At 44.6% G+C, this 17,619-nt stretch overlaps 1 protein-coding gene across 1 annotated transcript in view; it reads left to right on the forward strand.

Annotated features, from left to right (window-relative positions):
- The first annotated feature begins 2,804 nt into the window (after positions 1-2,804).
- KCNK9 (potassium two pore domain channel subfamily K member 9) overlaps positions 2,805-17,619 on the forward strand; it is a 76,535-nt gene continuing 61,720 nt past the window's right edge. Inside the window, exon 1 of the mRNA XM_072327389.1 lies at positions 2,805-3,495. Within this exon, the coding sequence (XP_072183490.1) occupies positions 2,931-3,495 (565 nt within the window). The 5' untranslated portion in view covers positions 2,805-2,930. The remainder of the gene's footprint in view (positions 3,496-17,619) is intronic.

The following is a 17,619-nucleotide window of genomic DNA, read 5'->3' on the forward strand; positions in this document are numbered from 1 at the left end:
TCTGTTGCTGCTATGCACAAGCTTTCTATCAGCAGGCGAAACCTTCCTGCTCTCCACATGGCATTCGTAATGATTTCAGTAATGCTCAGGTGACACGATCCAGACTTTGCCCTGGGTGAAATTCTGTTTGCTGAATTAATGAAACAAATCCCTATTCCTTGCTGTGTCCAAGAGGTTCATGGAGGGCTCTGTGACCTGTTTTGGCTGCTCAGCCTGCGGTGCTCTAGAGGGCTTCAGTATCTCAAATGGAGTAGATCTGTACCATTTTGAAGAGACCAGGTTCTCACTGCATGCTAAAGGAAGGTTGTCCAAAGACCTTAAGCAACGTGTAATCAGAAGTGAGACACGCTTTAAAGATGGAGGACAACAATTACAAGCCCTGGTGTGCTCAGATTTGAGAAAAAATCTGAAATGAGGTTCAAAAGAAGTCAGGGACAAGTCATCCTTCATTGCATGACTGCAGAACGCAGCTCTGATACAGGAGAGGGCCTGCAGTTACCATCTTAAGGTGATACCAGGAGGGTCAGCCTTGACTTTAAGCATTAACACAGACTTAGGCTTCCTGTGATGGCACTGAGTGCCAATGGCACAGCTGGGGAATGTTACCCAGAGGAGATGAGCAGGATGTCAGGAAGAGCCCTGGTTGGAGGTTGTATGGTTGTATGGCCGTGGTGTTCCGGGCTGTCCAGGTAGAGCTGTGGTATACGTTTGGGGCTGTGGCAATTGGGGTTGTGTGTGTAGAGCTGTGGTGTTTAGGGCTACATTGCTTGGGGCTGTGCATGCAGAGCTATAGTACTTTGGGCTGTGGTGTTCAGGGCTCTTTGTGTAGAGTTTTGGTGCTTGGGGCTGTGTGTCTACAGACCTGTGGTGTTTGGGGCTATACGTGTTTGGATGTGGTGTTTGGGGCTTAGTGCATATAGCCTTGGTGTTTGGGGCTCTTTGTGTGGAGCTGTGCTTGGGGCTGTATGTGTAGAACCGTGGTGTTTGGGGCTGTGGTGTTTGGTGCTGTAGTGTTTGGGGCTATGGCGTTTGCAGCTGTGTTTGCAGCTGCAGAGCTGTGGTGTTTCGGGATACAGTGGCTAGGGCTGTGGTGTTGGGAACTGTGTGTATAGAGCTGTGTTGTTAGGGAGTTTGCAAGCATAGCTCTAGTGTTTGGGGTTGTGGTGCTTGGGGCTTTGCATACAATTGATGTTTGGGGCTGTGTTGATTGGGACTGTGATGTTTTTTGGGGCTGTAGTGTTTGAAGCTGTGGTGACTGGAGCTGCGTGTGTAGAGCTGCGATATTGAGAGCTGTTACATTGGGGGCTTGAAGCTGTGTGTGTAGAGCTGCGTTCTTGGGGTATGTGCCTGTACAGCTCTGAGGGTGCGGCGTTCAGCGAACTGTAGCGTTTGAAGCCGTGGGGCTGCGCTTGCAGATCGCTCTGTTTGACGCCGCATCGACTGGAACCGCATCTTACAACTGTGCCGCTCGGGGCTGCGGCGCTCAGCCGACGGGAGGCCCCACCTGTCCCGCCCGTAACCCTCAGCCCTCCCCGTGGGCGGCAACGGGCGGCGCGCTCCGCTCTGCTCCCGCCGCAGGAGAGCCGCACGCCCGGCCCGCCCTGCCGCCGCCACCACAGCCGCCGCCCGGCCCCGCTTGGCGGCCGAGGCGTGGCCAAGCCCGGGGGAGGCGGGAAGGAACCGCGGCTGGGGAGCCCCGCGGCCGCTCCATGACAGGACGGAGCCGAGAGGGTTAAGCCGCTCCCCGCGGCGGGCCGAGCCGAGCTCCCGCCTCCCGTGCCGGCGGCGGAGCGCGCACACACCCGCACACACTCACACACACACACACACGCGCAGGCGATGGCTGAGGGGCGCGGGCTTCATTTTCCCCGAGATGATGTCAAGAGCTTGGGAGAAGGAGGAGGAAAAGGAGGAGGACGGTTGCTCATTTTCTTAACGGCTTTGTTCTAAAATCATCCGAAATAAAGCAGCCCCAGCCCCGAGAGCAGCCGTGAAAGTAGCCTTTTTTTTTTTTCTTTTCTTTTTTCTTTTTCCTCCTTCCCTCCCCCCACTCCCCCCCCCCCCTTTTTTTTTTCTTTTTTTCGTTTTTTTCGTTTTTTTTTTTTTTTTTTATCCGGCTTTGTGAGCTTTGAGCCCCCCTCCCCACTCCGTTCTCCCTCCCCGGGGGAAGGCTCCGGCTTTTTCCGCTCCGCCCGCCCCTCCGGCTGCCCGCCCGGGGCAGGTGCTCCGCGGCTGCCGGCCGCCTCCTCGCCGCTCTCCCTCCCTCCCTTCGCTCGCCCGGCGGCCGGGGCGGCTCCGAGCCGCTCCTCCCGGCTCCTGCGGGGCGCTGGCTGCCCGCCGCCAGGGCCACGCCGCCGGCCCGCCGCCCCCTCCTCCCGCCGGAGCGGCGGCTCGGCCCGGTTCGCCCGGGGATGCTGCCCTCAACTCCCCGCCCGCCGCCTGACACCGCCGCCGCCGCCGCCTCCCTCTCCGCACCGGACGCCGCTCCGTTGCTCTCTCCGCGGCCACCTGCAGCAAACCGGCTCCCCGCTGCCCGCCTCGCACCGCGGCGGAAGGAATAAAGAGCTCAGCCCGTCCCGACCTGCCCGGCCGGCTCTCCCTCAGGCCGGGGCGGGCCGGGCCCCGCGGGCTGTCCCCGACGGCGGCCGCTTCTCCTCGTCCCCTGCGCGGTTCCACGCGGATGGACGCGCTGCCGCCGCTCTTTTCCCCCCGGCCGCGCCGAGCCGCCGCCTGAAGAAAACTTGGGACGGGGACGGCCCCGCCCGGGCTGCGGGGGACTCTTCCCCGCACCAAGTTCGCGGGGGGACCCACCCGCCTGCCACAGGACTCCGGCCCGGGGCCGCCGCCCAGCGCTCCCTTCCCTCGGCGAGAGCTCGGCGGGGACCCCCTGCCCCTGGCCTCGGTGCTGGGGAGGAGCGGGGGTGCCCTGGATGGCCCTGCGCACTGGGACAGCTTGGTTTGGGCAGGTCTTGCGCAGAGTTTCCCGGCTTCAAGGCACCTGGTCCCGGCGCTCCAGCAGCCTCCTGTGCCTCTCCTCTTCCCAGGAGCCCGAGCAGGCGGGCGGGGAGCGGCCGCCGCCGCAGCACAAGCTGCCCCGGAGCAGCCGTCAGCCCCCCCGGCAGCTGCCCCCCTGCTGCGGCTGCTGCGGCCTGTCGGATCCCCGGGCGGCCAGGGGGGGACATGGTCCCCTCACTCGTCCCTTGCTGGCGGCCATGAAGAGGCAGAACGTGCGGACCCTGTCCCTCATCATCTGCACGTTCACCTACCTGCTGGTCGGGGCTGCCGTCTTTGATGCCCTGGAGTCCGACAACGAGATGCGTGAGGAGGAGAAACTCAAAGCCGAGGAGATCCGGCTCAAAGGAAAGTACAACATCACCAGCGAGGACTACCGGCAGCTGGAGTTGGTGATCATGCAGTCCGAGCCACACCGGGCTGGTGTCCAGTGGAAATTCGCTGGTTCCTTCTACTTTGCCATCACGGTCATCACGACCATTGGTGAGTGTCTCATTTTGGGGAGGGGGCGAAAGCTCTTCCAGATTGGAAGAGGGGCAGGGGGGCTGTAGCATGCAATGGGTTAAGTGCTGGATGAGTTTTTTTGGCTTCCCTCCCGTGTTATGCAATTCATGGCTCTCCATGGACAACTTGTTGGACTTGGTTTTGTCCCGCATCCCTTCCTGTGATGATGAAGCCTGGGTGTCGTCTGGGTGGGATGGTGGCTACTTGGTGGCTATGCCAAGCTGTGGCATGGGTAGCAAAGGGAAGGGGGAGGGAAGAGGTGTGATGACACTCTTGAGAGGGGGGTCACCTCTGGATGAGGCTCTCTGGGGGTTCTCTGCAGGAAGGATGAGGCCCTTTCATCATGCTCCTCTTGGGATGTGCATGCACCTTCACTTAAGAGATGCAGAGAAATCTTAAACATAAGGCAGATGATTGAGTATGAAAATGATGAAGACATGGGAACTGACTAAGCAGGGAAACCTCTGGATGTAGCTGGAGCTAAGGGTAGTCCTACTTTGCCAAACTTTGTCTTAGCATTGTCGGCACGGGTTCCCACAGCTGTATTCGCATTGCTGGGCCCATCCTAGGCATTCCCAAATGTGATCCTGAAGTTTTCTTTGCAGTTGGAGCATCAACAGGTCACAGGGTGCATCTCTTTGAGGGCATACAGCCCAGAGGAGTGATGTCCTCTGTCACGTCTACATTGTCAGGTTTCCCAGGACAATAGAGTGGACACAGCCACAGGCTGTCATTTTGTACTTCTCTGCTTCGTTCAGGTAAAACAGGGCTTACTGCATAAAGTTTGCTTGCCTGTCATAAAAATAACTACCATGATAACCGGAGGCTGCAGCATGCATGCAGAACTGTGCTACAACTCTGGTTTTGGCTTGATTAGTAGGTGTGTTCTTCCTTGTTTTGCATTCAAGGTGGGTTTACCGAGACAGTTGACTTGTCCTTCTTCCAGCACTTGTAGATGCTCCCCTCTAACATCTGTGAAGCTCTGAGCCTTCTTGCTCAGTGGCTGTTTGATAGCACAGAGAGCAGGACACAAAAGACTCCTTTACTAATACAGAAAGATTCAGTCTTTTTTTTTACCACTTGGAGCTTGTTACAGCCAACTTCCACGTTGCCACCTGAAGCTATTTTGAGCAGAATATGCCATCCACCATACTTCGAGCTGCAGTTACTTAAATTTGCACCTGATTGTGTTGCATGTGTTGCATTAAATTTTTCCTTTGAAAAACTCTGGCAACATGAAGCCTATTTGTTCCTAACAAAGATTAGATTTCAAACTGTAATCTTTTTTTTTTTTTCCTTCTGTTATTATATATACATAAAATAAACATATATTAATTATCAGATGGCTCAGATTTCTGATAATCATTACAATATCAGAATTTTCTTTTCTACTTTACTTACGGATACTCTTTTTCCTTGATTTGTGTCTTGTCATTTATTTATTCTAGGTGAATACAGGACTATCATGCCCTGGATTATGGCAAGGCTTCCACACACATGCCTGTATACACATAGTGCCCTGTACTCTTGCCTAAGTGGTGGCTGCAGTACTTTGTGTTCTTAAGCTTGGTTGGTGAGAAGTAAAGAAAAAAAGGTTTTTATAACAATAGTTTGCTGTTTTGAATGTATTTTACATGGAAACAAGTACAGCTTGCTTGGAAGCCCATGACATTCTCTCATGCAAAGAGGTGAGATTCATTTAGAAAGCTGAGAGCACGTCATTGTGCAGAGAGTAGTGTACATTTCTGTAGGCAGAGGCACTTTGGGATGTCAGAACTGTTTAAGTTTTACATGTGTATAGCAACGGGGAGCCACTGGGAGGGAGAGCAATAATAAAGAATGGTGGAGAAAGGCAGACATTGTTTGATGATTGTTCATTTGGGAAGCTCTGCTCCGGGAGGATATGTGTTCTGTCTTTGAAAACTTTATTAATAGTTACGATCTTCATTTTGCCAAGTGTCTTTCTCTTTTGTGTATCTCTTCAGTATTGAAGTAGCTCTGGAATGTTGTGAGATCTGTCAGTTGTCTGTGTAAGTTAGCATGGAAGATTTTTCTTTATTTTTTAAATTTATCCGAAAAGAATTTGTTTCACAGGGGGTGAGTGCAACTTTAGATATTACAGTTCTCAGGAGATTAAGAAAATACTCATTCTCTCTGTGTTTCCTGCGTTGGACAGTTATCTTAGATGTTCATCTTAATCTTTTGTGATGGCTCCTATTTTTAGTCTGTGTGTATGCTCTCATATATATTTCCTTCTCCCTCTGAAACCTTGAAGAAGCACGTGCAGTGTACGCATTAGAGAATGTGCTGTAGTCAGTAAGTACTCATGTAAAGTGCCCCTAAATAACCATCTCAGACTGACTGTTGAAACAGAGTGAGTAAAAACAATCCTTGCATATTCCAGAGTAGTAAATCTGCCCCTACAAACTTCTCTTCTGAGAAGTGCAAGAGGAATCAGTACACCACGTAGTCTAGCAGTATGCATATAATAGCAGACTAATTTATGTCTAACTTAATTCTGTTTCTTATCCTGCCGTGCTAGCAACATATGCGATCACCTCTTTACCGTGTTGATTTAAGCTGCGTGGCTTTAATTAAAATCAAAGGCTTTTCGCGGAACAACACGCGGTCTCGGTCTGCTTTCGCTGCGGGACGTGGTGCTGAAGGGACAGCTCCGGCAGCCTCCGCGCCGCCGAGTCCGGCCGCCCTGCTGGGCAGCCTCCGCCTTGAGTAAGGCTGCGGGTCGTGGTAAGGCTTCGAGTCTTGCATTAAGGACCTGTTTGGGTTGAAGTAAAGTAAACTCAAAGCTTCCCGTGTGAGGCAGAGAGGTTTGATCAACTCTCACATTTCCTCAAATCTTTAACATTTTGATTTTTATTAAGGGGTGGTAGGGAGTTGCTCACTTGTCATGAATGCTAAACAAGAGGGAGTTGATCAAGTAAACAGAAGCAGTTTTTTTTTTTTCCACCTGTGACAATATTTTTCCCCAGGTGCAACACTGTTGTCATTATTTATTTTTTTTATTTTATTATTATTATTATTATTATTACTATTATTATTAACACAACTGTGGGTGCTACAATATTTGCTGACTCTGCTCTTAAAATGCAGTACCAGAAAAGAACTGTCATGCAAAGTGTTGATCATGTTTGAATTCTCAGAAAGTTTTTTGGTGATCAAATGAACTAATAAACTGTTCTTGGCTCTCACCAGTTGCTGAGTTTATTTCAGGATTGTTCTGACTTTGGAGTTAGTATAATTTCCTATGTGTTAACAATTACACAGCCAAAATGATGACAGAAAGTGATTTATGCCAGTTCTCCATCCAGCTGTTTAACTTTTGTGAAATGTGCTGTAGATTTTGACAGTGAGTTAATCAAGAAGCTGGATACAGTGAATGAAAACACCAACTTTTGAAACTAAAAAGTAGTTCCTAGGTTTTCTGCTCAGTTTTAATGCCCTGTTCTACAGGTTTATGTGTGGCTAAACTGATTCCATATAAGAAGATGTCAACACTGTCAAAATGTGTTGTTGGTATGACTATTGCTCTATGATTTAGGCCTTAAAGGGTGATAGTCATACTTGATTTAGCACCACCGAGCTCTAGTAAACAGTGAATGTTTCTGGAGGTTTGTGTAGAATATAAAGAACTGAAAACTGTTTATGTCACCCTAAGATGAACTGAAACAACAAACAGATTGAGGATTTTTATTTTTTTTCCTGAGAAGTTACTGTAAGTAGAGCAAAATTGAAACAGTGTACGCAGTGAATTACTAGTCTTTTTTTCTAGCTTTTAGGTCTTTGTTTTGAGTCTTAAACTTGCTATAAACAGTAGCTGAATGTTCCTGGTGAGCAGAAACAAAATAGTTTTGTAGAATATGGTGCCAAATCTGCAACGATGAGTAGAATAACCACCTACTGACAGCAATTTGGCTACTGATATCTAAAGATTCGGGGAGGAGATGGCTTACTTCAGGCAGATGGTGGCCTGACAGCCAGTTTGAACCTACATTAATGAACTAAGCAAGCACATGTTTAAATCCATGTCAGGATAGTTGCTTTCGTTCCTCATCCTTTCTCTGCATCACTTTACCTTTCTGTAAAAGGGGTATAAAATACTCACCAAGATGATATTGTTGCAATTTTTTTTTCTAACTTGGGTTAGAAAAGGATGTCTTTTTACATGTGAATTATTTTTTTTAGTATTTATCTTTCTGTAAGGCCAGCCTCTGGTGAATGGAGTCTGCTTCCGATTTTTTATATCCAGTAATATTTAAATGCATTCCAATGGAAAGCTTTGAGTAGAATAGTGTTGGATGGATAATTTGATATGGAAATAAAGAAAAGAAAGGAAGAAGACAATATAGGAGGGGAAGGACAGAGGACAAATACATTAATGCTTTTTTTCAGTTACATGCTGCATTTGTGAGTTACCAGGAACCCGAAGGCCATAGCTCATTTAAAAAATCAAAACAAAAACAAATGAACAAAAACGCACCCCAACCCTTTGTGGGCTGAAGTCACTCTATTATTTATAAACTCAGGTGAAAGTAGAGAGTAAGATTTTCTGGTGACATGAATGCTTGTAGATCCATTAAAGTGATGAATCTATAATGATTTATCCCATCTGAAGCTTCAGAGGAGAATACTGGATGGTTTAGTGGAGGGATGTTAGTAAGGGTGTTGTGATTAGGTCATGGTTAGACTTGATGATCTTTAAGGTCTTTTCCAACCTGAGTGATTCTATGATTCTGTGATAGATTCCATGATCAGAATTTGTAAGATTTGCTTGTGGCAAAGGGGAGGTCAGCTTCCATGAGCCACATGAGGATGAACATTTTCTAGAGCTTGCTCTCCTGCAAAACAAAGATATTCTGCAATATCTTTTCATACTTTGTTTTTTGTCTCACTGAGGATTAACAAAGAAGATTGTCCAAACAATGTTCTGCTAAGACGGAAGGGACTTTGTATGCCTCCTTTTCTCACATGCTCACAGAAACAGTTCTTGAGTTCTTGAAAACTGGTTTTGCAATTATACCTGACATTCCTGACAGAGGGACATTAGCAAAAGCTTTTTAAAATCTGCTGATAAGCAAGCGCAGACTGATTCTGAACTGCACCTACCAGCTGCATGGCTTATTGACAGGAAAGTCTGGAAACATCTATGGGAAAGCATCGAGAAACCTCTAGCTACTCTACTTTTTGCTGGAGTCAGCAGATTTCCTTAGCATTCCCAGTCTTGTGAAACTGGCATTTTGTATTCTTTTAGAATTTGGTGCCCTCTCTTTTCTTTCTAACTATTCTTCTTCACTTCTTTAACTGAAGCAAGTGAGATTTAAATTAGGCACTAGCACACTCTTTCTGGTTGTCTGGGTAGTTGTGTGCTGGAAGAGATTGCCTAAGGAGGCTGTGGAATCTCCGTCATTGGATGGTTTTAAACAGAGTTTAGACAAACATCTGTCAGGAATGGTTAAGTTACAGCTGCTTTTGCCCTTGGGGATGACGATGGAGTCGTTGACCTCTTGGAGTCTTTATCAGCCTTATGTTCAACGATTTTCTTTTGCCATATCTCAGTCTCTTAATAGTTCTTACACTGCTTGTTTTTTTCTTGAGAAAGAAAACCAAAGATATTTTCATTCTGTTTTCACCATTCTGTGATCTTCTCTTATTCAGTATTTTCCTGTGGAGTGAAATCATTTGTGTGCCTTTGTAGGTGTCACCATAGAAATGCCTGTTTGCCCACTGATAAGGTTGTGAGTTAGCAGTGTCATCGAGTCTTTTGCGATAGGAATTAGCTGAAAAAAAAGTGATCCCCCTGATACAGGATAGCAAGCATGTATAGGGCAATAACTGGGAGGGAGAGGAGGTGTTCTGGACTAAGAATATTGGATGAAGTTTGTCAGTTAGCTATTGGCTTGTTTCCACTAGAAAGTGGAACTCCTTTGCTTTCTCTGGCAACAGCAGCAGAACGGTGAGACTTGAATTAAAGGAGAATTGATTAATGTCAAGCTTTCAGTTTGGACATCATGTTTTGGGACTGACCCTATCGGTCTGGCTAAAGTGAGAGCCAGAGCACTGTCATCTTCTCTTGCAGGCAGTCTGAGCTGAGGTGCTTAGTTCCTTCAGTGCCGGAGCATATTCCTTCATGAATGCTGAAAACTATGCTCATGGCTTCGAACTGGAGTTACACAGCACTTTATATTCAGAATGCTGTTCTGACATTAGGTGATTCATCTTCAAAACACCTCTGTAAAAATTATCCTCAATTTAGAGACAAGAAGATAAAATGACTTTCTGAAGATTCAGGTTGGGAACTATTTCTAATTGCCTAGCAGCTCACTTCTCTGTCTTTCAGACCATGTGGTAGTTTATAACCAGATTAAACAGCTGAGAGGAACCAAAGGCACAGATCCATGATGAATTCCAGGTGATATTAGCAAACTCCAGCAGCTTAGGTCTTCCAACATACAGTAACAGCAGAACCTCGAGCTTTCTTATGTCAAGGAACATTGACAATTCTGGCTATTTTTTAAAGACCTCTTAGGGCATTTAGTTACCTGGTTCTAGTGGATTTTTCCTGAGAATCCTTGACTGGATTTGGATAACAGCTACATGAAATATCCTTTGTAACAGATGCTAGCAAGGACAGTTGCTGATGATGCAGAACTAATCTGTAAGAGACCTTGCCGCTTCTAAGTTGAACTACAGCTTACTGTGAACTAAGAGCAGATGTTTTCTGTACGTAGCAGGTATGTTCATCTCTTTCAGCTGTGGAAGTTTTTGAATGAAGCCATGGACTATTTCAGAAATTTGTGTGGACATGGAGATTGGTTTAATGCTAATTAATTTTAAATCATTCATAGAATCATAAAATCCTTAGATTTGGAAGGGACCTTTAAAGGCCATACAGTCCAACTTCCCTGCAGTGAACATGCACAGCTAAATCAGGTTGCCCATGGCTTGATCCAGCCTTACCTTGAAAGTCTCCAGGGACGGAGCATCAACCGCATCTCTAGGCAACCTGTTCCATTGCCTCACTGCCTTCATTGCCTTTGGGTACAGTCAATGGGATATACTGACCTTTAGCTAGAAAGTTTGGAGCCTTCCCATGGTTTACCTGTATTCTCCTAGGTCTCTACAACTTGAGCAGCTACAACTAATGTTGATGTTGACAATGTAGCTATGGCAGTTTCTTAATGATGTTTTTTTTTTATACTTTGTTTTGGTGGTGATTTGTTAAAAAATTTTGCTTTCTTTCATTGCAGCCTGGCAGTTGTCAATCTCTTCTGATCCACTGAGACATTTTGTATTGTTTATTTTCGGTAGGGTAAAGCACGCTTTTGTTTCAGGGGAAAAATCTTCCAATTTCTTTTCATTATTGTCATTATTTTTTGTTTAGTAGCTAACTGACCGTTTTTTATTGCATTGCCAGAGGCTACAAGGGGTATATGCAGTAGCCAGTTGGTTAAAGAGTTCAGTATGCTTTTTAACTGTTTTCAATAGTGAGATGGTTTGGGCATATCAGTGAAAGACATATCTCTATTAAGGACTGATGTATTTCTTACTTGTTAGGATGTTTAGGAGGGAATAGTCTGTATTGTCCTTCCAACTAGCTGCACCAGCAAGAAGAGCTTCAGAGAAAAGCAGGCAAATATTGGGGTTAAATGTGATGGGAAGTTGATTGTCTACTTGCTCTCCCTTTGCAGAAGAGGATTGCTCCATTTGCTAACTGTGAGATGTCTCTGACAGGAAAATTTCGCAGAGAGCTTTAGGACACAGACTGATGAATGAAACCTACAGCAGCTCTCTGTAATTGTATAGTGCAGGAGATTAGCTGCAAGGAAATGTTTGTAGACTCTTAATTTAAGGATATTCTTGACATACGGAAAGAAGGTAGAAATAAAAGAAATCTACTCCCCAGGCAATTGGCACTGTCATCAGTATCCGATATTTATTGCCATTAACTCCTAATGGAGATGTTTGGGTGCAGATGGGGTATTTTATTTCTTTCACTGCCTTTTCTTTTGTTTTCCCATTGTGGGGATGTACTCCTGCAGTGTTTAAATCATCAATCATTGCTATAGGTGCTGTATTAGAAATTAATCACTGTAACAAATCAATGACCACTGAGAATTTGGAGTTTTCACTTTGCTGCATCTGGGACTTTTCTGGACCAGACCCAGTAGGAAAAAGCATCAAATACTCTTGTTTCAGATGTCTAGACTGCTACGGAATTCATGAACAGTTGGTGTTTGCTGCTAATTGTTTGGACTATATGGTGAAAGAGGTGTGGCTCCATTGAGTGAAAATAGTGTTACTGACAGCAATCATTAAAAAAAAAATCTGAAGTGTGGTACCTTGACTCTGCTCTGGAAGCTTAGGGGACCTGCAATAAAATGAACTCCAGGAACAGGAGGCACATGGAACCTTAACTACAAGCTTCTGTGTGGTAGCTATGTTGTATGATGTACTCCATCTGAAATGTGTTAAAACTCTTGAAGTAGTAAAGGTGATTGATTATAATCTTGCGTCAGAGAAAGACATCATACCTGAAGAAGTGACTGAACGTTTCAGTGTTCCTCCACAGTTATTCTGGTCTTTGGGAACTTTTTGTGTTTCCAGAGGTAGATCAGAAGCTGTAGAAAAGTACCTTTCACGCTAAAAATGACAGTATTTTCTTCTGAGGACTAGAAATAATAGAAGGATGTCATTTCATTATTTTCCAGATTTGTTACATAGATGAGGCTGTCAAAAAATCTGAATTGCTGTAGAATCCTAAGGAGGAAAGCAGCACGAAGGTTTGGTAAGCAATGTCTGAGGAGTGAAAGGCTGTCCCAGCATTTGAAGATATTATTCACCATCAGTCCACTACGTCCTCTGTAAAAGGACCTGATTTAGTATTTGTTTGCTGCTGGGCACCAAACAGGAGCTATCTTTATAGTCTTTTCTGCAGTATTGTTTGTTTTAGAAATATGATGAATTCTAGACAACTGACAGTTAAAACAGTGATGGTGATCTGTGCCATTGGAAGCACCTGGAAATCCCAGGGATTTTACCTGAATACTTTAATTGACCTTTCAACTGATCTATTAAGAATTCAGTGATATTCTCAAGCTCTCTCCCTCAAAGTTTCTCCCTTTCTTCTCTGTTTAATGTGTCAGTGAATCTCAAATAGAGGATGGACACGATAGCTATTTGGTCCGTGCTGATGCTCTGTCGGATTTTACATTATTTTTTGGTATTTTTGCCTGACAAACAAATGATCATTCAGTCTTTTGGCAGCAAAGGCTTAAGCCCATGATTTGCTCTTAAAAACACATCCTGCTTAGTACTGAAAAGCCTGTTATTTAAAGGGCACTTTTCAAAACAATTAGGGCTTTAGGAGCAATGTGTTTGCCTTAATGAGTGCACTCTGCCAGTCAGAGCAAGCAACATAAGCTGATACCTACTCATGTAGGCCAACAGAAACAAATTAGCAGTGTTACAAGTCAGTTTGTGAATGTACTGCACATCCAAGAGGTTTGTTTTAATGCGTGAGAAGCACTTGATAGGTTTCAGAATAGCTTTGTTTTTGTTTTCTTCCCAAATATCCACCACCAATTATATTTTCATGTAGAAGCTTTTATATCTCTCCTGTCCTTGTGTTAGCTAAATCTCTATGGGTTGCATTCAGCTCTGGTTTAACTTGTTGGACTCACACCAGAGGTCATTTTCCATAAAGCCTCAGTATTCCTACACAGTTTTTGCTGTATGAAGTTTCTTATCCTTACAATGTTACCCTTACAATGTATGTAGGCCAGCTGCTGGCACTTTGGTATTTATTTGGTGATAATTTTTTAATCTTTGGTGGTTCACTTCTGTATCTTGGCTTCCAAAGCAGGGAAATATTAATATTTTATGGCATGGACCTTTTCTTTTATTCCAACTGTTTTTTCTGTTCTCAAGATGAGCTGTAGCAAAGGCTGGTTTGTGATACCGAAGCAGTAGAAGGATAGGATGCAAGGTTAGTTTTGATTATTTAGCAGAAAGTGTCACAAGTGAAGTTGCTGGTGCTTGAATATTTGAGGTCCTGATTTGGATGACTGGTAGAAACATAACTTGTAGGTTGGGTGCTGAACAGTTAAAAATATTTCTGTGATCTCTTTGGAAAAAAGCCTGGGGAGCTTTTAATATCGAACTAAAGCCACAGTTTGTTCCTGAAGAGCTTGAGTTTGATACAGTGAATGAGAGAAACTGTTAAACAGCAGCAAAAAAAGAGTTAGAGTAGCCATAGAGGAAATATCTTTTTAGTCATGATATCAGTGAAACACAACTATATTGCCTGGGGAAGGTGTGCTCTTCTTTGCTAAGCCTTGAGGAACAGGATAGACAAGCATCTGTCAAGAATGACCTATGCATACCGTCCTACCTCGCGGCAAGTTATGGACTCATCTCCTCCTGCCTTATTTTCTATGGTTCTATACACACACAGGCTGTTTGAAGTTTGTCTTGGATCTTGCTTGGTATCTATGTAAGTTTATCATGTCCTTTTTTGCTGAAGGTTCCTGCTTCCCTGAGGGATTATTAGTGCATCCTACCATTTTGTCTCCAGCTGAATATCTAGATAAGAATCAAACTTTTCTCTTAGCAGCAACTGCTTGCTGTCAGCAGCGTCACCGTTTTTTTTTTTATGGCTACTGTTTGAACGGCTCTACCAGTGGCTGTTGTAGGGAAAAGCAAACACAGTGCCTATCTCTAAAAAAGCAACAGGAGAAAACATAGGGAGTTAATGCTCATCAGACTAAATTTGATACTCAGAAGTATATTTGACCAAGCAGTTAAACAATCAGTGTGGAAGTACCTAGGGGATAGCAAGGGACAAGCTGAAACCAACACAGATTTTTCTTGAGTAACTCATGTCAGACTTCTCTGTTCATCCTCTTTTGTTCGGTTGGTTTTGTTTTTCTTGTTTGTTTGTTCATTTTGTTTTTTTTTTTTTTAGTGGAATACCCAGCTTAGTTGATATTGGGGGAGTGGTATTTCTTGACTTATATTACATATGCTGTTATAAACATTGTAGTAAAACAAAGACTGGACTGAGTTAGTATAGGAGGGTGTAGGGTCTGGAAGCACATACGCTGTAAACTAGAGGTTGCACAGCATCTGTATTTATCTCATCATACTCCATGCAGGTGTATGTAAATTGGACAGAAAATACAAACTGGGTTGGCCTGTGCTAAATAAACAACTGGATAATTTCACAACAGGACTTAAAAAAATGCTAAAATCTTTATCATAGTTTTCTGTCAGATTGAATGGCCGTAACGTGTACAGGGGTCTTAGAGGGGTTTGCCTTATGGTTGATACTATTCAATTTTCTCATTAATGGCTTGACTGGTAGAACAGAGAGAACACATATTATTAATTGTAAGGGGGGTTGCTAGCACTTTGGCGGGCAGAAGCAGAATACAAAATGATTTTTATAAATTGGAAAATGGTCTGAAATCAATTTGATGAAATTCAATAAAGACAAGTGCAAAGTACTACACTGCAGAAGGAAAAATCAAATGCATCCAAAAAAAAATGATGTAAACTGACTAGATGCAAGTACTGCAACCAAAACATGGTAATAAAGTGGATTGCAATCTACATATGGCTCTGTGGCAAAAGATGCTCAAAATAGGCAAGTATTGGATGTAAGTCACAGAAAGCAGTAATTCTGTTTGGTTGGTATTTGTAAGTCTTCAGCTTGAAAATTGGGGCCAGATTTGGGTGCTCATTTTTTTGAGAAAGGGACAGAAAAATCAAAGTGTCAGAAAGGGAAGCAAAATGCTAAGATAAAATGACCTGGCTTTTGTATGAAGTTGTTGTGGTTTAACCCAGCAGGCAGCTAAGCACTACACAGCTATTTGCTCATTCCCACCACCCTTCCCCAGTGGGATGAGAGAGAGGATTGGAAACAAAATGGAACTTGTGAGAAGAGATAAAAACTATTTACTGAGACACAAAAGGGAAACGGAAACAAAAATGTGATGTAAGCTATATATAATATATCTGTATATCTCTCTACATCTCTGTATCTGCATTTCACTTACTCACCACCTGCTGACTGATGCCCAGCTAACAGTACAACTACTCTCTGATGGACGCCCTGCTAACAGCACTATGTCTCACCACCTGCCAACTGATGCCCTGCCAATTCCCAAGCAGTGGCCCACCTGTGGCTACCTCTGCATAGCTTTATAGCCTTCTGCATAATATCATATGATGTGGAATAACAACTTGTCTAATTCAGGCTAGCTGTCTTGGCTTTGCCCCACCCTGCTGCCTTGTTGTAGTAGTGGTGGCTCTTCCCACTGAGCTGCCCAACCTGGCCCTGGGCATGCACCAGCAGCCAAACCTCACTGTGATATAAATGCTGTCTCAGCTGAAACCAGGACAATATACACCCGTTATTCCATATCTTTTACACCATAATCAGGTCCCACACTTTCCTATACACCCTGATTAATTGCACAGATCCGTTCCTGTGGTTTGTGGGCCATCTCTCTTATCTTACATATCCAGTCCACTAGTTTTATGTTTCTGTGGCCAGTCAGAATGGGGTTATTTTCCCACTAATTCCCAACTAAGCTCACTTTGGCCTCCATGAGTTCTGTTTTGTTTACAGGTTTCTTATCCCGCTTGGGGAGCAGTGAGCAAAAAACGCTTTATGGTGCTGAGCTCCCTGCCAAGTTAAACCACAACAGCCCTGTTTGGCACCTAACATGGTAGAGGTGATATATCATATTGACTTGGACAGTCAGCAGTTATCCCAAAGTCTGCATGACCACAGGTATCCACAACCCATGTGGTGGAAATTTGTATGAAGTGCACCATCATTGTGCACCAATACACTGGCAGCAATAGCCTGGGAAGTTCAAGAAACGCCAATGATGGATGAGCTGTCTAGCCTACCTCAACAATATGAAGAAGATCTCTCTTCCTTCTTACAGTCCTATGCCTCAGCTGTTGAGAGATTGTCCCTGGAGTTCCAGTAATTCAAAGATGATATGCCCAACTTTTCACCAGTATTTCATCTATTAAAAGTAAGCGTTCCTCTACTAAAGAGATGGTACATGATAAGTACACACCATGTGTGAAACAACAGTTTTACATGCATGGCCATGGAGAGGATATGAGGAAGTGGGAATGAAAATCCACCTCAACCCTACAGGTGCTGTATGTGAGTTACAAGGGGTGTTCATCTAGGAAAATGGCAGCTCCAGTTTCCACTGGCCTGTCTCTCCAAGCAGCAGCCTGCTCCCAGCCAGCTCCTCACAGCTTTATAGCCTTCTGCATGATATCACGTGCTATAGAATAACCCTTGGCCTAATTCAGGTGAGCTGTCCTGGCTTTGCCTCAGCCCCTGCTGTCACACCATAAAGGTGATAGCTCTTCCCCTTTTGAGTGGCCCAGCCTGCTCCTGAGTGTGCACCCGTCACTCAGCAACAGCCAAAACACTTGTGTACTATTAACACTATCTATCTCAGCTGTAACCAGTACTGAAATGAACAGAGAAATTGTTGTGTCTGGAATAGAAGTAAATGAAGGGGGGAATAGTAGCAATCTTCAGATGTGTAAAAGGTTGTTGTGAAGAGGGCAGTGATAAGTTTCTTCCACATATTGACCCAGAGTGTTTACACTGCAGCATGTCAGATGCAGGCTCTATCAGCAATGAAAACAGCTGTAATATGATCTGCAGGGAGCCTCCAAAGTGCCAAAGGTAGGATATTTATCTGAATAAGTTAGTTGTCCAGCAGACGTGGGCTTGGTATACTTGAACCTGCCTCACTGCTGAGTGAACTAAGTTACCTGTTGAAGTTCTTCAAGCCATATGTTCCTATGAGTGGGGTGTTGGTATCTGCTATACAGAATGAATTGATGATTTGAACAACCTCTCAGTGATGGACTGAGATCTAAGAATCCTGCAAGAGCTCAAATAGTGTAATGAGGTTCCTCCTAGCCCTCAGTTTCTGGACTTGTATACTCTATGGATGTTACAGAGTACCACGCTGAATGCACAGTAATAATTGCTATGTAGCAGTGAACATCAGTATGGTTAAGGCTGAACTTGTCTTTAAG

This window comes from Excalfactoria chinensis, chromosome 2 (genome assembly GCF_039878825.1).
Source record: "Excalfactoria chinensis isolate bCotChi1 chromosome 2, bCotChi1.hap2, whole genome shotgun sequence".
In the NCBI taxonomy this organism is placed as follows: domain Eukaryota; kingdom Metazoa; phylum Chordata; class Aves; order Galliformes; family Phasianidae; genus Excalfactoria; species Excalfactoria chinensis.